Genomic DNA, 19,129 nt, shown 5'->3' with positions numbered 1-19,129 from the left:
TTAAGGTTCTTGTTAATTTATTTAACTGTGTTCTGATAAATATTTAATACTTTTATAGTAAAAAAAAAGTTATGTACCAAATAAAGTTTTCTTTATGAAAAATTTATCTCTTTATGTTATTTCTTATGCAAATATGCAAGATACACTCTAGAATTTATTTCCTTTCCTACTGCATAGAGACGGTCTAGGAAGGTTTGCCGAAAGCCATAGGGATTGAGAAAGATTTGAACTCCCTTGCTTTAAACCCGGTATTTTTTTTTATTTAATTGGAAAGTCTGCTTTATTTCCATTAGGTGACATCACTGGCCACATGCTGGGTTAGCTTCAAGTTTTAGCAGCTGAGGACAAAGGAGAAGTATGGAGTCCTCCCTGTCCTGGTACAACAAAAGGTGGCTGCTCAAGCAGCAGGACCTAGGGTGCTTTCTTTAACATTCTTCTGGGACTGCACCCACTGGCTGCCACAGTTTCCTTTGCAGGGCTGAATGGCTTGAATGCAGCAGCTAGAAGTTCACATCTGCCACCTTTATGGGCTCAATGATGTGACCCTGCTTGACCACAACTCGAGGAGCCGTCATTTCTTGGAAAGCCCTTGGCGTGTTCCAAGTAGAACCCACAGGGGTCTGGACAGTACTTTCAAACTGACAGTGGTGGCTGAAGGGAAACGGAAGCACATTCACCCTATGGGCAGCAGCCTGGATGTTACGCTTTTCATTGACAATCACATTTGGCAAGCTCTTGCCTTTCCTTGGGGGACCATCAGGGGCTTTGATGAGAAACCTGTGTCTCTTCCTGGTCCTCTTCTCAAGCCCTGGGCCTCCCCACTCACCCCAGCCAGGCAGGCTCAGGGCCACGGCTTTGGGCTTGCTTACTTCCTTTGCTTCTTGCTTCTCCTTCAGGAAGTCAGCAATGACATCATCCCCAGCAAAGGCCTCCTTTATAATGTGCTTTTGGGTGGCAGCCTCATCACTGAAGTCCTCCTCTTCTACCACGGTGGGAAGAGATAAAGCACTTGCCTTGTGGGACTTCACAGTGAGGTTGGCCTGTAGGGCAATCACCACCTCTTTTTTTGACTTTGGGGACCTCCTCTGTTCAGCTGGACTCCCCAGAGACTGCTGTGGCTGCCCTCCTACTAGAGATTTGAGAAGTCCCTGTTCTTGGGCACATTCTTCCATTCCTGGAGTGTCTATCTCCTCCAGTGTTTGTACTCTCTCTGGCTTTTTTCTGGGCAAGAGTTCCTCCTCATACTGGGCAAGTCTCTCTCCCTGAACAGGCTCCTTGGGGGCTGTGGTAGCTGACCTCTCACTTTGCTTTCTGTCTTGCCTTGACTTCTTTCTGATTTTCTCAGAGAGAGCCCTTAATTCAGCCAACACGCCCTCATCCTCTTGCCTTCTAGGTTCTTTGGTCCCCTGTGTCTGTGATTCTGGGAGGATGCCCACCTTTTTCCTTAGGGCCCTCCTCTTTTCAAATTCTTGTAGCACAGACTCCTCTGCTATGACCTTTTCTTCTTCCTCACTCTCAGATTCTTCACTGGCAACATCTTCGGAAGGTTTTTGAGGGCCCTTCAGGGTCTTGGACACCTCTGCGTGAGGGCCACGGTTTCTCTGCATCCAGGGATTCAGACTCTCTGTCCCCAGCTGCACTTCATTCACAACATGAGGGATGAGGTGGCACTCTTCTGCATCTTCCTGCTCGCTATCAGATGGTATTCGAGGTTTCTGGGTCAGTTCTTTGTTCCTGGCCAGCTGTTCCTGGATTTCTTTACGGGTCTTCTGGTCATGCTTGGCCACAGCAGCCCGGGCCCTGGCCCGCTTCCCTTTGCTCTGGTGACTGAGGCTCATCCGCTCCTCCATTCTGGCCACTTCTCTCTTTTCCAGGTCTTCTAATGAGGCAGGAGGACTGACTGTTCCTTTGAACTGCCTGAGGACTTCTTTGGCCTTCTTTTTCCTTAACACTTGGTGAAACTTTTTGCTTTTGATTTTCTTCTGTCTTCGAGCCCTGGCTTCAAAGTAGGACTGCAGGGCCCGGGCTCTCTGAAGCTCTGCTCGGTGCTGTTTGGCCACCTCCAGGCTCATGGCTTTGAGGGAGGCCTTCTCCACTGGGGTCAGTAAAGGATCCCTCAGTGGCTCCTGGTCCTTATGGAGGAGGTCAAAAATTTCCTGTTCCAGGGGAATTCTTGCCGTGCAGTCACCCAGAGCCACCTCCTCAACAGGGGCAGCTTGTACTTGTTTCTCTTCCAGGGGAAAAACTAGCTGTTCTGCTCTCCTGTTCTTCAGAACTACCACATCCCACTTGGCCATGGCCCTGGAGGTTTCACTGTATGCAGCTTCCCTACGGATCTGCTCCGTGTGCTCTTTGCTGAGGAGTAACTCCACACTCTTCTTATTTTTGACTTTCTTCAGCTGTCTTTTCACTTTGGCCAATGAGGAAGGCAGCTTGATATGTTCGAGCAGTTCCGAAAGGGCCAGCTTTTCCTCCATCCCTGCAGTGCTAAAGCTGAACTCTGACACTTGCAGACTGGCCTCAGACCTCTCAGCCCATCTCTGTCTGCTCTTTCCATCCAGGCCACTGATTGCCTCTAGGAGCTGTAGGTGTTTTCTCTCTCCATCATTGTCTTCCTCATCCTCACTGGCACTTATGGAATAGTTGTTCAGAAAATCTACTACTTCGTCCCCTTGGCGCAATGCCAGAAGGCTGTTCTGCACAGCCAGCATCCTGCTCACCTTGGCAGGCAGCTGGTCATTCCTTATGCAGGCTGCCATCCAGTACTCTTTTCACAATACCACGTTTCCTCTCAGCCCTACAGAGAAAAAAAAATGAAATAATTAATATTATATAAGTGTTCTGAAGGAAAAATCAGCATATAGCCCCAATGCGTACCCTTATAATCCATTTGTTTTTTAAACTAAGAGAGCAGGGGATCCTCAACCAGCAAAGGATCAAGTGGAAGAAATGCAGGGAAGTTGGATACTTTAGTCCAGTGGTATCAAATTCAAATAGAAACAGGGGCCACTAAACCATATACAAGGATCCCTGTGGGCTACAAATTGACTGTTTTACTGCATTTTAATTTATTTTGTTAAATATTTCCCAAGTACATTTTAATCTGGTTTAGGCTGCACTCAGGAGTGTTGTGGGCTACATGCAGCCTGTGGGGTATGTATTTGATGCCTGTGGTTTAGTACTGAGACTAATGAAAAACCTGAAAGAGTTTCTGGGTAATTAATTATCAATTTACTGATTAGACTAGCTGGCAATCAATAAATTGATGGTCAGTGGTTTCTCTCAGTAACCAAAGACACCAAGGGAGACCCTGAAAGGCCTTAAATCTCTTCTGAAAGGGGACTCCCCAACAAGTGAAAATCAACCCAGATTGGTGACATTTAATGAGGAGGTAGGTTAAAAGTCTCCTGCTCTTCCTCCTGAGAGACATCTGAGCAAGGAGAAGCCTTCTCCAGCTGGACCTCTCTAGCTGGTTTCCTCCTTCCTGAGCTGGGTCACCCTAAATGCTAAGGGAGGAGATGAAGGGCAGGAGTTTCTTTCCTCAGGATAAGGGGTTGCCTAGACTGGATTCTGTTTCTGCTCAAAACAGAAATTGGGTTTCCTAGTTGGGTGGGGTCCCACACAAAGTTGACAAACATATTCCTTGAGGGCTAGGAGCAATCTCATCAATCTGCCATGTCCTTCAGAGACTGACTGACCTTAACAGGAGTTAGAAGGGAAAAGGATGGGTCACCCTTAATAACTGGTTATTAATAAAATAGCATAATATTAATTTCTCTCAGGGCTTTAAATTTTGTCTCGGGCTAGTTCAACTGGCACATAACTTCTTCACATTTTTATAATAATAAAAAGATACTGGATACTGATGGATCACAGAGATATCACCATTTCCGAAGGAGCCTATGCAATGTCTTACTGGTAAGAGAATGCCATTCTAGTATTAGTCAGAGAAGATGGCATCAGGAAATAGGAAAATATTCATTTTATGGTATATAACTCAGGTCACCCATTGGCAAAAAGAAATGGAACTTTTAGTCAGTTATTTGAATGAATCTGTCTCCCACCCCTTGTTCTCTTGCCTCCCTATATGCCCTCACAGGCTAAGTCATTGCTTATTTAGTGAGTACAGTGGGAAGAATTCTAATTTTGGCAGAAGTGATTTTGTCCATTTTATCCTGATAAGTATGTCAATTTTACATGCTATTTTACTAGCGGAGCCCTGGATAGTGTCATGAACGCCTATGTTACAAAATAAGACTTCTAAAATAAAAATAAATCACTGTCCTAAAAAAGACTACTTAGAATTTGTCTCAAATGGGTATCATAGAGGAACACAGATGGGGATGCCTAGAGACTGTACTAATCAGCAAGAAAATGTAGAAGAAGGCGATGTGGAAAAAGCATGGCACAATGGAAAAAGAAAGAAGGGGGCGGCTTGATTCATAAGTGCAGAAATGTTTTTATGCTTTTAAACTAAAGGAGGAGGTACAAAGTCAAGTGAATTAGAGACAAATGAAAACAGCAAGGATATATGCTGTGGAGGAGAAGGAAGGTCACACAAGATGGACTTGAAAAGAAGTACAACTTCTCAATATGTCACCCAAGTGATTCCACTGTTTAAGTGGATAATTTAACTGTTAAGTATCTTTGAAATGCTCACTCTGCAGTGCCCATGACATGCAGGATGCCTACTGAAAATACAATCAGAGGACTCTATGGAGGCCAAACAACATCCATGTATTTTATGCTTATTCCCTTATCAATATGGTTGGAACCTTTTTTTCTTCCTCCATAAACTCTGAGTTGTATTCTAGCCTTAAAGGTCCTCTTAAAATCTGTTGTTATTCCACCTAACCTGAGAAATGACAAGTGTGATGATTTAAAAGTATTTCATCCAGTTTCTCACAGTGGAGAGAAATGAGAGTTTATACATCCAAACTACAATGCAATCTGACTTTTATATGCAACCCGTGCCAAACTTTAGCAAAAAAAGGATGTATACTCAATTTGACATATCTTAGCAACTATCTCCCATACTCTAATTATAATTTTTTATGCCATCTTTGCATATTATCTCTTTGACAGATTTTAAGAAAAACACATATTAGATAAACAATATAAATTATGACTAAAATCCATATTTCAGGATGGAAAGCAGATGTCAAGAGGGCTGTTCCAACAGCACCACAAGACAGCCCCTCTCTCTAATATCTGGAAGTGTGGATTTCCCCTCGGCGATTTGTGCCATTTCCCCCAGTGTCATGAGAGTCTATGGGAGGAATTATTTCTACTAGTTAATGAGGGATTAAGAAAGACTTGATTGCTTGAGTTTTCCTGTCAGTAATATTTTGTTAGTATGGTTCAATCAATTCTCCTCCTAGATCACTGCCTTGTTGTGGCAGAGGAGTTTGTATAGCTCAATGAAACTATGAGCCATGCCATGCAAGATTACCCAAGATGGCCAGGTCATAATGGAGAGTTCTGACACAAGGTGATCCACTGAAGAAGGAAATGGCCAACCACACTCATATCTTTGCAAAGAAGACCCCTATGTACAGTATTAAAATGATAAAAGATATGACACCAGAAGATGAGTGGGAAGATGTCCAACACACTACTGGGGAAGAGCGGAGGATAACTACAAGTAGTTCCAGAAAGAATGAAGCAGCTGGGACAAAGCAAAAGGGAAGCTCAGTTGTGGATGTGTCTGGACATGAGAGGAAAGTACAATGCTATAATGATCAATATTGCACAGGAACCTGGAACGTAAGGTCTACGAACCGAAAGTAAGCTGGACATGGTCAGATGGGAGATGGAAAGATTAAACATCAACAGGCTGGGTGTCAGTGAGCTTAAATGGAAAGGAATGGATGGATTAATTAATTCAGGTGATCATTAAATATAGTACTGTGGGCAAGAATCCCTTAGAAGAAATGGAGTTGCCCCTCACAGTCAATAAAAGGGTGAAAAAAGTAGTACTGGGATGTAATCTCAAAAATGACAGAATTGGGGGGGCCGAGCCAAGACGGCAGCTGGAAAGCAAGAACTCGCCTAAAGCTCTCCCCCAGGACCCTCTAAACACCTATAAAAATGGCTCTGAACAAATTCAAAACTGCAGAACCCACGGAATAGCAGAGGGAAGCAGGGTTCCAGCCCAGGACAGCCTGGATGGTTGCTGGGTAAGGTTTATTGCACAAAGCTGGGAGCAGAGCGGAGCAGAGCCCAGCATGGGCTGCACCCGACCAACTAGACCATTAGCTGGGTGGAACAGGCCCTAGTGCCCTGAATCAGTGAGCTGTGGCAGTTACCAGACTTCTCAACCCACAAACACCAAAGACAACAGAGACGGTTAGTGGGAAAAGCTGCCGGGACAGAGTGAAAGTTTGCAGTTCAGCCACCACCCCGGGAGCAGCAGAGGTGGTGCAGCTACAGAACAACAGCTGCAGTTGCTTCCAGCCCCAGGCCCACCTGGTGGGAGGAGTTAAGTGGAGGATCAGAGCAGGAGTGCAGAACTTGCTCAGATCTGAGTCAGGTCCAGGTTGGCGGTTCTTGGGGAAGGAGGAGTGCTGGTGTGGCAGAGCTGGCTGTATACAAATAGCTCTGAAAACACCAGCACAGCCCCTCAAGTTTGGGACAAAGTACTCTCTACTTTACAAGCAGTCATACCCTGACAAAAAACTCAAGAGTCCAGTAGTTGGCTGGGAACACGGCCAGGCAGTGAAAATGGACTCAGATTCAGTCTCAGCCTTTGGAATCTTTCTTTGGTGACAAAGAAGACCAAAACACACAGCCAGAAGAAGTCAACAAAGGCAAACAGCCTACATCAAAAACCTCCAAGAAAAATAGGAACTGGTCTCAGGCCATGGAAGAGCTCAAAAAGGATTTGGAAAAGCAAGTTAGAGAAGTAGAGGAAAAATTGGGAAGAGAAATGAGAGTGATGCAAGAAAACCATGAAAAACAAGTCAATGACTGGCTAAAGGAGACCCAAAAAATACTGAAGAAAATAACACCTTAAAAATAGACAAACTCAAATGGCAAAAGAGCTCCAAAAAGCCAATGAGAAGAAGAATGCCTTGAAAGGCAGAATTAGCCAGATGGAAAAGGAGGTCCAAAAGACCACTGAAGAAAATACTACCTTAAAAATTAGATTAGAGCAAGTGGAAGCTAGTGACTTGATGAGAAATCAAAATATTATAAAACAGAACCAAAGGAACAAAAAATGGAAGACAATGTGAAATATCTCACTGGAAAAACCACTGACCTGGAAAACAGATCCAGGAGAGATAATTTAAAAATTATTGGGCTACCTGAAAGCCATGATAAAAAAAAAGAGCCTAGATATCATCTTTCAAGAAATTATCAAGGAGAATTGCCCTGATATTCTAGAGCCAGAGGGTAAAATAGAAATCAAAAGAATTCACCAATCACCCCCTGAAAAACATACCAAAAAGAAAACTCCTAAGAATACTGTTGCCAAATTCCAGAGCTCCCAGGTCAAGGAGAAAATACTGCAAGCAGCCAGAAAGAAACAATTTGAGTATTGTGGAAACACAATCAGGATAACACAAGATCTAGCAGCTTCTACATCAAGCGATCGAAGGGATTGGAATATGATATTCTGGAGGTCAATGGAGCTAGGATTAAAATCAAGAATCACCTGCCCAGCAAAACTGAGTATCATGCTTCAAGGCAAAATATGGATTTTCATTAAAATAGAGGACTTCCAAGCTTTCTCAGTGAAAAGACCAGAGCTGAATAGAAATTTTGACTTTCAAACACAAGAATCAAGAGAAGCATGAAAAGGTAATCAAGAAAGAGAAATCATATGGGACTTACTAAAGTTGAACTATTTTGTTTACATTCCTACATGCAAAGATGATGTGTATAATTCATGAGACCTCAGTATTAGGGTAGCTGAAGGGAATATACATATATAGAGAGACAGAGGGCACAGGGTGAGTTGAATATGAAGGGATGATATTGAAAAAAAATAAAATCAAATTAAAGGATAAGAGAGGAATATATTGAGAGAGGGAGAAAGGGAGAGATAGAATGGGGTAAATTATCTCACATAAAAGTGGCAAGAAAAAGCAGTTCTGTGGGGACGGAAGAGGGGGCAGGTGAGGGGGAATGAGTGAATCTTGCTCTCATCAGATTTGACTTGAGGAGGGAATAACATATACGCTCAATTGGGTATTGTACCCCACAGGAAAGAAGGAGGAAGGAGATAAAGAGGAGGGATGATAGAAGGGAGGGCAGATGGGGGAGGAAGTGATCAAAAGCAAACACTTTTGAAAAGGGACAGGGTCAAGGGAGAAAATTGGATAAAGAGGGATAGGATAGGAAGGAGCAAAATACATTTAGTCTTTCACAACATGAGTATTGTGGAAGGGTTTTGTGTAATGATACACATGTGGCCTATGTTGAATTGCTTGCCTTCTTAGGGAGGGTGGGTGGGGAGGGAAGAAGGGAGAGAATTTGGAACTCAAAGTTTTAAAAACAGATGTTCAAAAAAAAAGTTTTTGCATGCAACTAGGAAATAAGATATACAGGCAATGGGGCATAAAAATCTCTCTTGCCCTACAAGAAAGTAAGGGAAAAGCAGATGGGGGGGGAGTGGAGTGACGGAAGGGAGGGTTGACTGGGGAGTGGGGCAATCGGAATATATGCCATCTTGGAGTGGGGGGAGGATAGAAATGGGTAGAAAATTTGTAATTCAAACTCTGGTGAAAATTAATGCTTAAAACTAAAAATATTAAATAAATTAATAATGATAAAAAAAGAAAAAAAAGGCTAAACAAAGGGATTTAAGATTCATAATAAAATTCAAAATAATGGTCTCAGCCAAACACTTTAGTTAAAGTGAAAGGACCTAAATGTGCCAAGAAAGTAAAATCAAATCATTCAATATGAAAAAATTTCATTTGTATGTAATGGTGAAAAGTACATTAAGTGAGGCATCATCATAATTCTTTCTCTTTGGTCATGGTCTTAGGAGCTCTACAGAAAATATACATATGCCTTAAATATTACAGATTATATCCAATTGACTAAAACAGCCTGTGTATAGGTAAAATAATGGATGAGACCGAGATGCCAAGATTAAACTAAACTAGATTAGTGACAGAAGCCTAGCATGCAGTTTCAATGTAATTAAATTGATGATTTAATGTGTTTTTTAGCCCAGAATCATTTTAAGAGGTTCTGTATAGGAGCACAGAAATGGATGTGCACTCATCCAAGCTGCAGACAAATAAGAGCTTGTAATATTTTGGAGTCCTCTTGGCAAAGTAATCTATTCTCATCAATCTTAACTCTATGGGAGAAAATAAGGCAGAGATATTTCTCACCCAATCATTCATAGACATCACTTAATATAAGAGAACAATCACAGTCCTCATTAATATATTAACCTATGGCCCAAGAAGGCTTCACAATAAACAGCATAAGAACACCTCACCACAGATATGCGTCCTTGACACATTCCATCTTTTCATTAGTGGAAGTGAAGAGGGCTTTCTGGTGGCATTCTCTAGCTTCAATATACTGGCAGTGTGCTATGTGGAGGTAGTGGTGCTCGGTAGTGCCTGCCACAGAATTCATATTAATCTTAAACATTTTCCTCTGGAACAAGGCTGTTAAGTGCTAATTCTGGCGGGCTAGGTAGTAAGCATATAGAGACTCGTAAGTTATAAATCCTACATTTTCTGGTTAAATGTTATTTTTGTTTTTTTTTTTAAAGGAAATTTCTACATGTAGGCAAGTAGGGAGAAACCATGAAATCGTAGAGTTTGCAGTTAATCATATTAACTAGATAGCAAACTCTGCAAAGGCAGGTACTCCCTTTACTAGGCCCAATAAATAACAATCAACTTTTATATACCTTAGATAGAACTATCTCATCTGAAGCTTACAACAATCCTGTGAGGCAGGTTCCGAGGATGTTACTAGTTCCATTTTATAGTGAAGAAAACTGATCATCAGAGGTGGTCATTTGCCCAGGTCACAAAGTGAATATCAGAAGAGGGATTTGGACCCAGGTCTTCCTTACTCCCAGTCTAACATTCTGTCCAATAAACTATGTGGCCTCTCAAATAGTACCGATTGAGAGACTAATATCTGTTAGCTAATCGGCTAACCTGAAGTGGTTATTGAGTTTATTTCTCTGAATCGAAGCAAGTTTCACAACCCTAGTAAAATCAAGGAATCCTACAACTAGAAGGGCTTGAAAGAGAACACACTCATTCAACCCCCTTGCTTTCGGCAGCACTACACCAAATACATCCCACATGGAGGAGACTCTATGCTATCTTTAGATTCTTACAGAAAAGAAGATTTCAAACCCTTCTTCAGTATTATATTATAATTCTTACTGTCAGGAACTCTTTCTTAAATCTGCCCTAAATCCCTCCTATTGCAATATAAGTATTTCCTCTTGCTGTTTACCTAGCAGAGATAAAGAACAGCTGGCTACCATGCTTAGATGAACAATCTCACATGTTTCAGTCTTTTAGTCTCAGTGGCTCTAGATCCTTTATCCTTTTTTTTTGCCACTATCATCTGAAAAGTAAGCTTGTTTTACACTAGATTATTTTAAGGTAATTAAACTTATTACACACTGACTTTATATTATAATTTTTAAAGCCTGTAATTTAAATTCAATCCAAACAAGCATTTATGAAGTACTTTCTATGTCTCAGATACTCTACTAGGCACTGGGACAAGCTAGCACAGAGATCTGGCACATGCAAATGACTGAATTATACCTTATGAACCACCAAAATAGATATATAAATTCAAAATTGTTGTGTAAATATTTACTTGAGTAAAATTGGCATCATTTTCATCAGAAAAATAATCAAGAAATTAAGGTTCAAATCCTGGCTGTACAGACTAGAACCTGTTGGGTCTTGGTAACATCATTTACCTTTCCTCTAGGCCTCACTTTCCTCACTGGTAAAAGAAAGGAGTTATACTACATGATCTGTAAAGTCCTTTCTAGCCCCAAATCCTATGATGTCTGACTTGGCTTATTTTCCAGAATTCAGATCTTGACAGTGATTTCTGGCCTTGCCTCATTTTTACTAAGAAGGAGATCCTCATTTTTGAATTATCAGGGTAAAACCTAGGTATCAGGAAAGTCAAATTATATCCCTGCATTTATAAGTAAGGGAGTAACTTTAGCATGGCACAATCCAGCAATTATCATCAGTCAAAGAGAGGACAGAAAGCAAAGTAAATTCACCTTGTTAAATGGTTACCGCTTGAGCACTAATGAAAATTGCACTATAAATGACAAAGTAATGGGCCAGCTTCTGCAGTCCATAAGAAGGCAAATGGACAGCAGGATCAGACCCAATACCAGTAAGTGTTCCCAAGGTGAGGGCAACTTTCATCTCCATGCTGAATCTCACCAAACAGGAAGAATTACTTTCCTTGGCAACAGATAGATTAATTGTATAAATTACACAAAGGAAATGCAAAGTTCCATAATGCAAGACATTGATTAATGATGCTCTCCTGATTTATTGTTGTGTATTTTTAAACCAAGGCTATTTAAAACAGAACGAATTTAAAAGCTAATATTTAGGCAACACTTGATTATTGCTTAAGATTTACTCTTATGCTAACAAGAAAATTATTCTGACTACATTTTTCCAGTGTCCAGGTCAAAGGTTGAACAACTAATAAAGTGACTGGTCAGGCGGTAAGTACTCAGAGGTTGTTTTTTATGTACCCTGTTTCTTGGTCTCTTTAATTGTTTTCCATTATTCTTGAGGATGATCTTGAAGTTTCATTCAGTAGAATCAGAAATTTCATGGTTATTAACAAATGGATGCTTTCTATTTACTTATGCAAATGTGTTTTCATCTGCTGGGGAACTCCCACTCTTCCCTGGAAGATCTCAATTATGACACAAATCACAATTGTCTATGAAGTAATAAACAAATCTTAGAGAACTGCCAGAAGCATATGGAGATTCGCTGATTTACCCAAGATCACACAGCTATTTTGTGTCAAAGGTAAAATTTGAACTCAGGTCTTCCTGGCATCAAACCCAGCACTTTACCCATTGCACCACAAATAGATCTTAAGTTTCAAATATTAAGTAAAATTCCTTTTATGCATACATATAAAATAAAGGCCTGCTAAAATTCCCCCCAAACATTTTAAATATGTCTATGTGAATCATTAAGGAAAGTACGCAACTCAAAAGCATGGGATCTCACACAGACAGAAAAAGACCATGGTATTTCACCGGAGCTCTGTCAAAGTCTGTAATCTGAATCACCAGAGCACAAATGCTCAACCTAGTCTTACCCTTACTCCAATTCCAAACGAGTTTTTGTATTGCCATTAATAGGCAGTCCGGAGGAAGCAAGTGGTTGTTAACAAGTAGCAAAATGCAGCCGACACACAATCTATATGATTGAAAAAGTACATCACAGGTAGTGAATAGCAAATTCTATCAAGTAATAAGTAATCTGATGAACCCTCAATTCATATAGCATAAATTGTACTCAATAATGCCCTGAAATCAAAAGCTGGGAAACAATTTTTACAGCAAGTATCTCTGATAAAGGCCTAATTTCTCTAATATATAGAGAAATGGGTCAAATTTCTAAGAGTATAAGTCATTCCCCAACTGATAAATGGTCAAAGGATATGAACAGGCAGTTTTCAGGCAAAGTAATGAAAGCTATCTACAGTCATATGAAAAACTGCTCTAAATCATTACTGATTAGAAAAATGCAAATTAAAACAACTCGGAAGTACTACTGCACACCTATCACACTGGCTAATATGACAGAAAAGGAAAATGATAAATATGGAGGGATATAGGAAAATTGAAATGCTAATGCACTGTTGCAATTTGGAACTCTGCCCAAAGGACAAACTGTATATACCCTTTGATCCAGTAATACCACTACTAGGTTTGTATCTTAAAGAGATAAAAAAAAATGGAAAAGGACCTACATGTACAAAAATATTTATAGCAGTTCTTTTGTAATGGCAAAGAAATTGGAAATAGAAAGGATGCCTAACAATTGGCTGAACAAGTTGTGATATATGATTTTAATGGAATATTATTGGGCTATAAAAAATGATGAGCAGGATGATTTCAGAAAAACCTGGGAAGTCTTAGATGAACTGATGCAAAATGAGCAGAACCAGAACACTGTACATAGTAAGTAACACAGTAATATTACACAATGATCAACTGTGAATGACTTAGCTATTCTCAGCAATACAATGATCCAAGACAAATCCAAAGGATTCATGATGACAAATGCTTTCCATATCCAGAGAAAGAACTGATGGAGTCTGAATGCAAATTGAAGCATACTATTTTTCGCTTTCTTTTTTTCATGGTAGGTTTTTTTTCTTTTGGTCTGTGTCTTCTTTCATAACACAACTAACATGGAAATATGTTTTGCATAATTGCACATGCCATATGGGCAGTGCAGGAACAAGGAAAAAGGAATAAAGAAAATTTGGATCTCAAAATTTTTAAAAATGAATGTTAAAAATTGTTTTTACATGTAATTAGGGAAAAAATATTAATTTTTATTATTTATTATTTTTAAAAAAAGATTGCCTTGAAATCATGTGTCTTTTCTAGCTTCCGTCCAGAGAAGATAGGCAAAAATATAATGTAGGTGTTGGGGTTGTAGATTTGGAGCATCTGCACTAACAACCTGCCTAACTAGCATTAACTAGTAAGTCACATGACCTCTTAGTCTCATTTTCCACAGCTGGAGTAGATAATCACCTAGATCCCTTCTAGCTCTAAAATGTTATAATCCTTTGATTCTAGAGCATGCTAAATTTCCTCATAGTATAGCACCATTAGGATGCACTGAATGTACTCCTGAAAAACTGTTCATGGGAAATAAACCGCATAGATAGAAATATATGCATATAAATAAACAGCCCAGCATGAATAAAAGCAGGCCCACAATCATACATGGCGTTAAGACACACAGTTAAAATATAACCCAAGAAATGCAAAGTCAAATCAAGTCTTGAATGACTAAGAGAAAAAGGCACCATTTAGATCAAAAAGGTGAAATGTACCTGGAATCAGAATCCTGTAATCACTGGCATTTAGATCAGAGGGTGTCATCATGAATATGAAAAAGTGTCTGGATGGAACATGAAATATCTAATGAAAATTAATGCTACATCTGAGTTTCAGCCAAAATCAGATATAACTCCACCGTACTCAACTGGACAAGAGCTGACAGAAGTGGGATCTGAGCCAGGGGACAAAGACTTTGCTTGGACTTTGGTAATAGTGACCGAGATGGATAACCATAAAGAGAGCCATGACATTAATAATGTTGGGATCAATGACACAGACAAATCTAATTTAAAGATCATAGCCTCAGTTGGTGGCTTAAGGAAGCCTACCGTTTTTTTAGAAAAAATTATGCTGGTTGGTATGAAATGCAATTGGCTCTTAGAAAGAAAATACTGAATATCACAATGTGCAATTAGTTATCATATTTCCCTTTCTGTCTTGTACAAGGGTTGTGAACATAGATCTGTGGTCAAGAGACATGGCCTTTCCCCAAATGATGGATGGTATGAAGTGATGAGTAGACCTTCCATTCAACTTCTATTAAGCAGCAGAGCTAAGACCCTTCTACTTCTATTAAGCAGAGGAGCCAAGACCCTTCTCAGCAAGTTCAGGCCAAGGTTTTATTACATACACTGTTGATGGAAATGTTTTTCTGATGTAAGAGCTGAGTAACACATTGCTACTTAGTGCTAGCCTACTTCTGTAAAGAGAATCTCATTCCAAACCTCATTCCATCTATTATCAAAAACAATTAACCTGGAAAACAAATTGAGGACATACAATTTAAGAAACATCTATCAGACTTCCTGAAAACCATGAATAAGAACAAAACAAAGCAAAAGAACCCACCTGGATACTTAACAAAAAAATCAGAATTAAAAACTCCATCAATTAAAACCAGAAAGACATTTCTTGAAAGAAACCCTAAAAATGAGAACTCTAAGGAATGTCAGAACTAAAATCCTGGGCTTCTAGGTCAAAGGAAAAAAAAGTATTGCAGGCAGCCAAAAACAAAGAGTTCAAATTCCAAGAAACTACATACAGAAAAGATCACAGAAGACTAGGCATCTACTACTGTAAAGAAGAGATCTTAAGAGCTGCTATTCCAAAAAGCAAAAAATAATGGCTTGAAACCAAGAATAACTCACTTGGAAAGATTGGATATAATCCTACAGAGGGAAAAAGGACCTCTAATGGAACAGAAGATTTTCAAGAGGTCCTGATGAAAAACCCACAACTGAGTAGAAACTTTGAAACGCAAAATCAAGAGAAACTGGGAAAAGTAAATAGATGAGAACTGGAAGGACTCATAGCAGGGGAAGGGAATAAGCATTTATGCGGCACCTACTACGGACTGTCACTGCGCTAAAGAGTTTATTAATATTACCTCATTTGATCCTCATGACAGCCATAGGAGATAGGTGCTATTATTATCACCATTTTATAGTTGGGGAAACTGAGACAAACTGTGATTAAGTGACTTGGCCAGGCAAACAAATGCCTGAGGTTGAATTTGAGTTCAGTTCTTCTTGACTTCGGGTCCAGCACTCTATCCACTGCACCACAAGTTGATGACAAAATACTTACATTCTATTGGGGAAGAAGAAAAGAGGGTCCCTTGAGAGCTCTAATGTCTTCAGAGGTAATAGAAGGAGTTAAATAAGATAAACAGAGTCTGAGGTGGTTTTGTTCAGTTTTGATGGTCATAAGAAAGAGGAGAGGGAAAACAGACTAAAGAAGAAAGGCAAAAGAAGGTAAAGAAATTTACATCCCTCAAGATGAAGGTATACAGAAAGAGGAGTCTCCCCACATGGAAGAAGGAGTAGGGGGGAGTGAGTAAAGCTCATTCTTATCTGAAGTGGACAAAGGAAGGTTTTACACACACACACACACACACACACACACACACACACACACACACGATCATTCTTATCTGAAGTGGACAAAGGAAGGTTTTACACACACACACACACACACACACACACACACGTTTGGTACAAAAATACATTGAACTCAACAGGGAAACATTTGCAAATCAGGAAAAAGGTAGTTAAGAATGGCAGACCCACAGAAGGACTAATCAGAAGCAAAACAAACTCCAACTTCAAAGAGTGAATCATGAAAAGGAAGTGCAAAGGAAAGAAAGACAGGTAAGAGCCTATGATCCAGATCTGGGTAAGGGGAAGAAAAAGGGGGTTTTGGAGAAGAGGCAGACTGCTCCTTCTTCTTCCACCCCTTTCTTCCTCTTTGTAATGAGGTAGGCCGGAAACAAAGAAAAGAAAAAGTATAAGGGGATATAATATATACAACTAACAATCATAACTGTGAACGTGAATGGTATGAAATCACTCAAAAACCAGAAAAGGATAGCAGAATGAATTAGAAAGCAGAATCCATCAATTTTTTTTACAAAAATACATACTTAAACATAATAATTTACAAAGAGTTAAAGGACTAGAGCAAAATCTACTATGCTTGAGACAAACTAAAAAAAAGAGAGATTTAAAAAAGCAAGGGTAGCAATCATGATATCAGGCAAGATAAAAGTAAAACTAGGTTTAATTAAGAGAGATTAACAGGGAAATAAGATTATGATTAAAAGTACCATAGATAATTAATATCAGTCTTTAATACATATGCACCATATGGCATAGCACCTCATTACATAAAGGAAAAAGTTAATCAAATTACAAGAAACTGAAATAGTTGGGTATGTCAATGTACAATTTTCAGAACTAATAAAAAGATAAGCAAGAAATAAGTCAAAGAAATTAAAAGAATAATGGAAAAGCTAGATATATATCTGCAGAATACCAAATAGGAACATAAAGTAGAATACATATCACTCATCTGTGCATGACATCTTTATAAAAATTGAACATTTTCTGGGACATAAAAGCTTCATAAACAAATGCAGAAAGGCAGAAATAATAAACACATCCTTTATTGACTATAATACAATGAAAACTGTAATATTAAAGGTCCTTTGAAGAAAGAATTTAAGTTTAAATGGAGACTAAATTTAATTCTAAACTTGTTCAAGGAACAAATCACAAAAACAATGGATAATTTCTTCAAAGACAATGACAATGAGACAACACACTAAGACTTCTAAGATAAAGACAAAGGAATACTTAGAGTAAAATTAGTATCTTTAACTGATTTCATCAACAAAAAAGGGAAAGAACAGATCAATAAATTAGGCATGCAACTAAAAAAATTCTTGGAAAATCAGCAAATCAAACAATTTCAACTATGTCAAAGTTGAAATTCCATTAGAAATAACTACAGAATGTGTTAAAATATCTGGGAATCTACCAACCAAGATATACACAGAACTATATGACTATAGCTACAAAACACTCTTTAGAGAAATACAGAGCTAATATTAATTGCTCATGGTTAGGTAATGCCACTATAATAATATTATAAATTATAATTTACAATTAATTATAATTGTAATTACAATTAAAAATTAATTGGGGAAAATTTTTGCAGCAAGTTTCTTGGAGAAAAGTCTGCTATCCAAGTTACATAGGAAACTGACTCAAATATATAAGAACAAGACACATGTCCCAATAGAAAAATGGTCAACGAATAGAAACAGGCAGTTCTCAAAGGAAAAAAATCCAAGATACCAAGAGCCATATGAAAAAATGCCCCAAATCACTTAAAAGAAATGCAAATTAAGACAACTCTCATATTTCACCTCCTTTCCCAAAGACTGGTAAAGAAGACAAAAAGGAAAATTCAGGACTGCTGAAGATGGCAGTCTCTAAGAGAGTTAAAATTCCACTTGTTAGAAGAGCTTGAAGAAGATCATAACGAAGTAGATCAAGGTAAGGGTAGCTGGGTACTTGAAGATGATGAAGATATAACACTTAGTAGGGTGACAGGCATGTTAAGGACAAGTTATGAAAATAGAATATACAATCTCTAAGTAGAACGCGGCACTCCTAAGCACCTCCCAAAGCTTGACTTATAACAAAAAATAATATGAATGGGACAAATAATTCCAATGGTATGAGGGATACATAGAGAAGACAGATGGCAAAATGGAAAAATTCTTATAGCACTGAAGACTTCTAGAATTAATGCAGTCCAATGATGTCCAAAGAAAATATGAAGTTGCCACATCCTTCAGAAGGACAAACATATAGCAAGTAATTTTAACAGATCTCAAACTTATTAGAAGCACCAGCCTTCTATTTATGTTAATGTCCTAATGACTGATTCTTATAATGCAAAGCCTACACATTAAGAGTTTTATCTGATATATATGGCTTGGACATTTGTAAGAATATTTTTAATATATGTACACCCATTATGTTTTCATGCCCAATGGGAAGAAAAGTGAAGCACAATTCCCCAACCCCCTTATCAAAGCACTATCATTTAAGCATAAACTCAGAGCATTCCAAATAGAATTCAGGTTTTCTAAGATGAAAGCATGACAAGAAATGTCAGATTGCTGTGAAATAATGTTTCAGAAATCTAATTTCTCAAGAAGAAAAATTATAAATGGCTTGCTTTATCCATCTTGATTAGTGGAAGAGCTCGATTTAAATTGTTTAAAATAGCAGGTACAATAAATAATGTTGCTAATTTTGTTTAATTTTTGAAGACATGTGGGCATTACTAGTAATAACAAAAAAAAACATGTTTGAGATTGTTTTTATACCTGTATTTATAAAAATGGAATGAAGGGGTGGGACAGATTTCTGTTTTAAGGCAGCTCCTTTTGTGTTACATGAAACAGACATAGTAAATACTTGTTTACAGTCTGTTCTGATAAACTAAGAATTTAAGATTAAGTGAAAAAAAACTGGTGTGCAGATGTCATTCTGAAATTCAAGTTAGTAGTAAAATGTAAATAAAGTGTGGAAAGTATCCTCAAAAAAACCAAACATGATGAAAAAAAAAAGAAAATGACAATTGTTGGAGGTACTATGGTGGAACACTGCAGTTAACTGCTGTTCTGGGTTATTTTTTAAAATGTTTTATTGATCCTTTTTCAAAAATCATTCCTCCTCACCATCTCAC

The 19,129-nt window shown here is 38.7% G+C and overlaps 1 protein-coding gene across 2 annotated transcripts in view; it reads right to left on the bottom strand.

Moving 5' to 3' along the window:
- The window catches only part of LOC118849660 (U3 small nucleolar RNA-associated protein 14 homolog A-like), a 31,537-nt gene continuing 12,408 nt past the window's right edge, over positions 1-19,129 (bottom strand). The window contains exon 2 of one of the 2 annotated variants that reach the window (XM_036758596.1): positions 1-2,797. In XM_036758596.1, the coding sequence (XP_036614491.1) occupies positions 501-2,759 (2,259 nt within the window). In that variant the 5' untranslated portion in view covers positions 2,760-2,797 and the 3' untranslated portion in view covers positions 1-500. The remainder of the gene's footprint in view (positions 2,798-19,129) is intronic. The other variant, XM_036758597.1, reaches the window with a different exon arrangement.

The sequence above is a fragment of the Trichosurus vulpecula genome, chromosome 5 (genome assembly GCF_011100635.1).
Source record: "Trichosurus vulpecula isolate mTriVul1 chromosome 5, mTriVul1.pri, whole genome shotgun sequence".
NCBI classification, from domain to species: Eukaryota; Metazoa; Chordata; class Mammalia; order Diprotodontia; family Phalangeridae; genus Trichosurus; species Trichosurus vulpecula.
Note: the sequence above shows the minus strand (reverse complement) of the source record. Positions and strands in the feature narration are given on the sequence as shown.